The sequence below is a fragment of the Mus caroli genome, chromosome 7, assembly GCF_900094665.2.
Source record: "Mus caroli chromosome 7, CAROLI_EIJ_v1.1, whole genome shotgun sequence".
Classification (NCBI taxonomy): domain Eukaryota; kingdom Metazoa; phylum Chordata; class Mammalia; order Rodentia; family Muridae; genus Mus; species Mus caroli.
The window spans coordinates 133,580,406-133,589,115 of NC_034576.1; the positions used below are offsets into that span (position 1 = coordinate 133,580,406).

General features: G+C 37.9%; 1 protein-coding gene across 2 annotated transcripts in view; it reads right to left on the reverse strand.

Annotated features, from left to right (window-relative positions):
- The window catches only part of Ikzf5 (IKAROS family zinc finger 5), a 19,899-nt gene that overhangs the window by 6,004 nt on the left and 5,185 nt on the right, over positions 1 to 8,710 (reverse strand). Inside the window, exon 2 of one of the 2 annotated variants that reach the window (XM_021168003.2) lies at positions 1 to 167. The exons of the other annotated variant lie outside the window; for it this stretch is intronic. Within the exon in view, the coding sequence (XP_021023662.1) occupies positions 1 to 113 (113 nt within the window). The 5' untranslated portion in view covers positions 114 to 167. The remainder of the gene's footprint in view (positions 168 to 8,710) is intronic. 2 annotated transcript variants of the gene reach the window in all.

Here is an 8,710-nt window from a genome sequence, read left to right on the forward strand (position 1 = left end):
TCTTTGTCCCCACTAACTGATCCCGAAATCATGTTCACATGATGCGTCTGCTGGGTCAGGTATTCCTGGAAATCTTTTACAAAGTCCAAAGGCTCTGGTTTTTTTTCACCCATCTTGGTGCTTTTTTTTTTCTTTCTTTCTTTCTTTAAGTTGAAAGTCTGTTATATCTAGGGAACAAGAAAATAAAGAATCCATAAATAATTTTAAAAAGCAAGCAGTATAAAATTTAAAAATGTAGACAATAAAGATTTTTGTGTGGCGCACGCCTTTAATCCCAGCACTCGGGAGGCAGAGGCAGGCGGATTTCTGAGTTCGAGGCCAGCTTGGTCTACAAAGTGAAACCCTGTCTCGAAAACAAAAAAAAAAAAAAAAAAAGATATTGCATAAAGCAACAGAAAAATAAAAACTGTCTTTATATTCTTTATACCTTATCTGGAAAATTAAATAAGATTATAGAAAACAGTGGGAAACAGATTTAATAAATACACTGAGTTTAGGGAAAATGGAAACAAATTACCAAAGCAGAAGAGAAAACTTTACTTACAACAGCCAAATATTGATGATTACCCAAATGATCCTCAAATAGGACCATATATAAATTGGTTGTAGCATGATCACACAATGGGCTAAGACAGTGAAAAATAAACAAACTTCAGCCGCATGCAGCAACACACAGACAGCTCACAATCCTAGCACTGAGCACTAGAAGTCAGACAAAGGATGCTAGCATATGATAATACTAAAGACCAGAAACTAACGTCCAGTACCAGCAATGAGCAGAGTGTAGCCCTTGGTTGCTAGGGCAGCTAGAGCCTATCACTAGAAGGGACATAAAAGGAGCTTCTGGGGTGCTGGCAGCCTTCCATTTCTTCACATCAATGCTGAGTTCATGACCAGAGTCACCACTCTGACCATCCGCTAGACCAAGCTTTAAGATTTATAAGCTTTTCTATATACACGCTAGATTTCAAGAAACAGCTAAGCAATCTTTGCATGCCTACTGCTAGCCATTATAGATAAAAATTACTCATTAAATAATCTGAGTTAAGGAAAAATATTTTCAGAAACCTCTCTACACCATTTGGGTTGGCTATAGAGAAACTGAAATGAAAGTGTATGCAGACTCAGCTTTAAGCAATGTCAAATAACTTTTTAGTCATTATACTAATTTATTCTCCAATCAGCATATGTGTAAGAGTAGTTGACTCATGTACTCACCAGCACTTGGCTTTTTCATTGTGGCTATCTTGGAGGGTATGTGGCATTCCCACACCAATTTTGATTCATATGCATTGATGATTAATGCAGTTGTATGCAAGTGGCTACTTATATTCTTTTAGGCGATGACTGTTTTCCCATATAGACTATCTGTCTTTTCTAATAGATAAGAATTCTTCATAATGTTTTAAATATAAATCCTTTATTACATGTATGCATTTTAAGTATCTTCTCTTTATAATTTCCTATCAATTTCTTTTTTTGAACTGTTTATTTTTAAAATTAGATTTGAGATAATATATACCCTAAAATTTATTTTTAAACATTAGAACTATGACATTGCAGAGGTAAGATTCTTTTCTGAAAGCAAGTGGTGGTACAACAAATGCAAGATCACACCACTACCAACACTAAATAATAATCAAAAGGAAACGAGGCTAGACCAAAACTAGAGTTCATTTGGATAAGATTTTCATCCATATTTTAAATTAAGAATTAATTTATAAAATGTAATCATAGGGATATTTGAATACAAGAAATGTATGCTTCAGGCTTTGTCTCCAAGTCTTCTGCAGAACATTATTAAGGTATTTTTAATTAAAAATAAATTTATGCAATATATTCTGTTTAGAGTTTCCCCCCCAACTCCACAGCTCCCTGCCCACCCAAATCTAGACCTTTCTTTCTCTCTTTTCAGATTACAAACAGGCATCTAAAAAATAATAATAAATTAAAAAATAACAAGAAAAAGAGCAAAAAAAAGTACAATAAACACATTTATATGCAGACACACATGTTCACACACAGAGAAATCACATAAAAACACAAGGCAGGAAACCATAATATATATGTAAAAGATCTGTAAGGAAAATTAAAAATTAATAAATAAAAATAATGTCTAGGAAGAACTTTATGAGCTAAGGAGCCTGTCACTTGAGTTCATCTGTCCTGGCCACCTGGTCTGTTCTTGGGTGTTTGTATACCCATGAGACTCTGTTTATTGATTGGAGATAGCTGCGTGTTAGGGACTGGGGCTTGTGTTCACTTCCTCTCTGAGTGCCGAGACTCCATCTGGCTTTGACCCGTGCATGCTCTGTATGCTGCCACAGTCTTTATGAACAAAAGCAGATTTCATTTTTCTGTTTTTCTAATTAAAATATAACTGCATCATCTCCTCCACTCTCCTCTCATGTTCCCAAATCCATTTTGTGTTGCTTGATGTATATATGATTTCAGGACTTACAACTTGGTGTTGGATAATCAATTAAGGGGCTCATTCCTAAGAGCTATTAATTCTCCCTCTCTCAGCAGTCATTAGTTTTGTGCAGTTCTCTGTCTCAGGATGGCTCTCATGGGAATGACCTCATCTACATTATCACTGGCAATGCCATTGCTCAGGCCTTCTTGAGACAGCCATGTTGTTGAGATACCATGGGTGTAGCTTCCCTTTCATTTCTAGGAGACACAAGCTCATGGCACATTTCCTGGCCCACTGACTTTTAGGATTTTGCTGCCCTCTCTTCTGTGATGGCCCCTGAGCTTTTGGTGCAAAAATTGTGTTGTAGATGTATCCACGAGGGCTGGGGACTCTATAATCACTTGTTTTCTTCATTTTGACCACTTGTGGTTTTCTGTAATGGTCTCCATCAGCTGAAAGAGAAACTTCTTTGAGGAGAAGTGAGAGCAACATTTACCTGTGGGCATAGGATAAGTATTTAAAACGCTGCTGGGACGTTATGCTGGTTGACTAGAGTGGTAGCAGGAGGCTCGTCTACAGTCCATGGCCATGGAACTGCCCCCATGCAGCTGGGTAGGGTTAGTACCAGGCATGGTTTCCTTCTTTCTGAGTGACCTTGAGTCCTATTAGATAGCAGTTGGTTACTGCCAAGAAACCACTGTCTCTACTGCACCTTTCGGGGTATCATGCCATGTTGGCTATTGTTGCGGTTCACAGGTATCACAGCTGGGCAGGACGACTGACTGTTTCCTCCCTTGGCAGACTGCAGAACACTTTCAGGTTCCAAGAAAGCTAGTCTTCAGAGAGGAAGTTTTCAGGTCAGATCCAGCTTGAATCCTGAGTCCTATATCAAAGTGCATGGTGTCTTTAGCAATCAGGACTTCTAACCTCTAGGAGGTAATCAAATACAGCAGCAACAGCCCATCTTGGACTCTGGAATTGTGTTAGTATATGGCTCTTCCAGGGAGCATTATTAACCCAAATGGCAAAACTTCACTGAAACTACACACACACACACACACCCCTTTTTCTCTCCTTCCCTCCCTCTCTCCCTTATATGTAATTTTAGATTAAAATAACATGATTCTTGTGGCTTTAAAAAAATTTTAGACTCATTTTTACTTTAGGTATATAAGTGATTCTGCTGCATGTATGCATGTACACCATATCTATGTCTGGTGCCCAGAGTTTAAGTAGTTGTGAGCCACTATGTGGGTGCTAGAAACTGAGTATAGATTCTCTGCAAGAGTAACAAGGACTTTTTACTGCTGAGCCATCTCCCCAGCTTCCTGATCTTAAAATTTTAATGTAATTCAATTTACCAATTTTTCCTTTTTACATTTTATAACTATCTGTGTCCTATTTAGAATAACCATGCTTCTATCTTACTCGAATACAGAGCTTAATATTTCCTTGAAAAACATTTTTTATGTTTCACCTTTCATATTTTATCCAGACTTTAATTTTGTGACCAATGTAAAACGAGAGTCAAAAGAATAATTTTTCCAAGAAAATATCCAATTGTCCCAGTTATATGCATTTAACAGATCGGCTTTCCCAATACACCCAGGATTGCCTCTTTGAATTAGGTAATTATATTCATGGAAGTTTATGTCTGAATTCTCTATTCTATTCCACCAAGACTATCTATTCTTACAGCCAAATTTATTCTCAACAAGTCTTTGTTACCTTGGTAATATGTCTCTATCAGTTTTGTTTTTCTTCTCCAAGAATACCTGAACTCTTGGTTCTTTTCTCTGTAAGATTTATTTTTATTTGTGTACATGTATTCACCATGTTTGTGTTATGCCCACTGGGTCCAAAAAAGGACATCAGTTCTCCTGTAACTGGAGTTACAAGTGGCTATGAGCCACAGAAGTCCTCTGTAATAGTAGCAGCCATCTCTTTAGTCCCTGGCCCAAGTTTTTAAATGGCAGAGGTTAACAAGTGAGGGACTTTCATAAAAGCACATTTTTCAATTTGCAAGAACCTCGCCAACTTTATAAGAAGCAAACCTTGTACACTTCAACCAGAACCCTAGTAGAACTGAGCCCTTTGACTGAGCCCTTATTGCAGATCATTATCTTTTATATCAATGAAGTGATGCCCTCAGACAATGACAGACACAAGGCTGATATTTCCCCTAATAGTTACTGACCCCAAGCTGATATATTTTTGTTCATTATTTATCTTCTTTTCTCCTTTAATCTGTTTTTTACTTGAAGATATTTTGCCAAATAAGGACATACAGGTGGCTGAACTTCCAGTAACTGTCATCTTCTGCGTTCTTTCCTTCCTTCTTAAAAGCTAGCTAGAAGGCCTGAAAAGTTATTACTAATCTCTCTTTGCTGTCTTCTACAAAGTAGCAGTCTATGAAAGAACTGACTATTTTGCTTTTATGTCCACCTCACTAGCTTTAGACTGAAGAGAATTATATCTCTCTTAGCTTTAAAACAGTGAACTCCCATTTTACAAACTAAGACAATACACATTTGCAGTGCTCTTTCAAGCTTTATATTAATCATATATAAAATATTGCAAACCATACAGCTCACAGTAATCTCTGAGACAATGCTAACTATTTGGGAACAATTATTATTACAGCGAAATAATAATGTTGTATCTTGGTCTCAGATTCAAAGTTGTTTCCCTGTTCATCAACTTGGTTAGAAAATAGAATTAGCATCTGCTTGTTCCGTAGATTGGTGAGGTAAGCAGCAGTTAGTTCCCATCAGTGCACGGATCCCCGATTGCAACTTTCCAAGTCCATCTGCAAGTTTCCAAATTTGCCCTTTCTTATAGTATTAGGGCACGTCTTTAAATCTCTTGCCTTAGTTTATTCAGCTTTTCCAACCTTATTAATCATCATTTTTCTTGTCTTACCATAGTAACTAGTTGTGTCAGACTATTTGTTTAACTATAGTTAATACTACTAATTATTTGTTCTTTCAAATTTGCTCTTTAGTTAGAAAACACGAACTAGTTGGCCAATGAAAAAGTTGATTAATAAGATGTGTCCATGCCTACCTGTATTTCAGTACTCAGGAGGTAGAGGCAGTAGAATGATTGTTACATAGTGAATTTGAGGACCCTATCTCAAAATTTTTTTAAAGAGGAAGAAAAGAAAGAAAGAAAGAAACCTGAATGTTTAATTAAAAAAATAAACCAGTACATGAAAGTAAAGGGGGACTGTTAGAAATGCAGAAGTAGAAAAGAGAGGCAGGGCTGACAAAGGTGGGGGAAATAACAGAAGAGAGGAAAATGATCAAAGCAAATAATACGTACATACAGAAATGTCATAACTAAGACCCCTTTGTACAATTAAAATATACTAATTTTAAAACAAATCATATCCGGGATAGTTTTTTTAATTATAAAGGCTATGAGTCTCTATCAGTTTTCTGTGTTCTGATTATAAAAGCATTCTAAAGCTGAAGGGATGGCTCAGTCAATCACGAGGCATGCAAGTATTAAGATCTGTTCAAATTCCTAGCATCCACATAAAAGGAGAGACATTTCAGAAAGCACCTATAACCTCAGCATTGGGAGGTGGAGACAGGAGGATTCCTGGAGCTTGCAGGTTAAATGAGACACACACCCATCTCAAAAACTAAAAATGGAGAGAGACTGAGGAAGACACCTGATGTCAACTTCTAGCCTCCACATACATACATGTATACGTGCATCCACACATAATACATGCATACACACACATATGTAAACACATAAACACAAAACTATAATTAAGAAAAAAATCCCAGTTTTTTACTTGCAATTCAGAATTTCTTCTTGCCAATCAATTTATATGCAAAGTGATACATGTTCCCGGAAAATGAATGTACTTTAATGGGCCTCAATAAGCAAGACAATCTTAACAAATCTTGATTAGAAAGCTTAGCCATGCTGCTGTACGATGCTTGACAATGCAACAAAAACACAAGACCTACCATAAGCAAGCAGAAGAAATGGGATTTTTATACCTCTAAGTAAAGTTTAAGGACAGAAATGAGCCCAATTACAGAGCATGGCTGACATATTTTGACAGTCTTAGCTATTGACATTGTCACATTACAAGTTTCACTGTGTTCTCTGCCATAAATTGTATGCCGCTATCAATTATGCATGATGAATTAAAGAAAAAAGAATGCCAAGGAAGTAACTGAAAGCATTGCAGACATGAAGACCAGTTTCTGAATTAGGGATTCAAACACACATATGGTTTAATCTACACATCCGTCCATGATTTAAAACTTAAGTGACCCTTCATCTCTAAGCATCTTTGTGTCCATCAAACCTGTATTAGCTATGTTACATATATCTGTGGGCAACAGGCATGATAGCCAACTATTTACATAGCAGTAGACAATGAAACATACTTGTGTAAATAATAGGTGCCTAAATCTAAGCTGAGTCTTTGGCTCAAACCGCAGCTTCTTCCATCTCAGGTCAATACCTCTAAGCATGATATATGGAAAAACAGTAATTCTGAAGCTAAAAAGAGCCCCTGCTATAAAGAGAGAATACAGGTTTGCTGTCCACACCATCCTGATAACAAGAACTCCATATATAACCTGCTATCTGAGGATGTTGTTCAGGACTGACAAATTTTAAAACCCCTAAAAACATAACATGAATGATATATACATGGATTCAACCAAATGTGAATGGAAGACATTTAAAATTAAAAAAAAAAAAATCCTAAACAGTTTAGATTCACTTCCCTTGGGATCCCCTAAACAATACAGAATCAGAACAGCTTATGCAATATAAAGTATCTGGAGAATAAAGAGAATACATACGAGTGTGTGCCTATAATCCTAGCACTCAGTGCCTAAGGCCTTGAGGAGTTCAAGCCCAGACTGAGGGATACATAAAACTCCTGTGTGAAAAAGAAAAAATGTGTATAGAAGGATGTGTAACAAGTTACATGCAAATCCTGTTGCATTTTATGTGTGACACTGAGTATCCTCAGATTTCAGTGTACAGAGGGGTCTGTACTAGCTAGTTTTATGTCAATTTGACACAAGCTGGAGTTAACACAGAGAAAGTTGAGGAAATGCCTCCATGAGATCCAGCTGTAAGGCATTTTCTCAATTAGTGATCTAGGGGGAAAGGCCCCTTGTGGGTGGGACCATCTCTGGGCTGGTAGTCTTGGTTCTATAAGAGAGCAGGCTGAGCAAACCAGGGGAAGCAAGCCAGTAAAAAGAACATCTCTCCATGGCCTCTGCATCAGCTCCTGCTTTCTGGCCTGCTTGAGTACCAGTCCTGACTTCCTTGGTGATGAACGGCAGTACGGAAGTGTAAGCTGAATAAACACTTTCCTCCCCAACTTGCTTCTTGGTCATGATGTTTGTGCAGGAATAGAAACCCTGACTAAGACAGGGTCCTACATCAATCCCCCAGGAATACAGAGGGACAACTTACTGTATGTACATTAGAAAATCCAGGAAGTATAATCTTTCAAAATGGTATGTTAAGTTTCAAAATCTGGACAAATGGCTGAGGTGCCTACTTAACATATCAAAGTGGACCTGGCCACCAAGATCTCCCAGCAGTTCTCCTGTAACATTCCCTACCTGTTACAGGGTCCACCTGGCTTGCACATACTGGCCTCTCCCCTGAACATTTGAGCCCAAGGGGTTGGGCTGTCCTTCCCTATATAAGCCAATCATTTTGGCCACCTGTCCTTTCTGTACCTTTGGCCTCCTGGCTGCTGCACCTGGTTTCCCTCTCTTCTTTCTCCCTTGCCTCCTCCCCTCATGGCTCAGGGTCGTGACTCCTCTGGACTTTCTCAGATGTGTCTGCCTCTGGCTCTGCTCTCCCACATATCTATAATAAACTATCTCCTCCACCATACCTACCACCATTCATATCCTTTCTTTTCCTTTTTATTTCTTTTTTTTTCATTCAGTATCTTTCTAACTGGCTGTGAACTCAACACCTTAGACTTGTTGAACAAGAAATTACTCATGTTTTCAATGTAAAATATCATCAGAAAAACATATTTAAGCATTCCTATTATTATAGATTTTGATACTACATTGCAAGTCAGACCTACTTTATGCTAACTGATTTTGCTCCAAATGAAAATTTCTATGCCCAGGAGAAGTATTGCGGGATCCTCTGGTAGTACTATGTCCAATTTTCTGAGGAACCACCAGTCTGATTTCCAGAGTGGTTGTACAAGCTTGCAATCCCACCAACCATGGAGGAGTGTTCCTCTTTCTCCACATCCTCGCCAGCATCTGCTGTCAC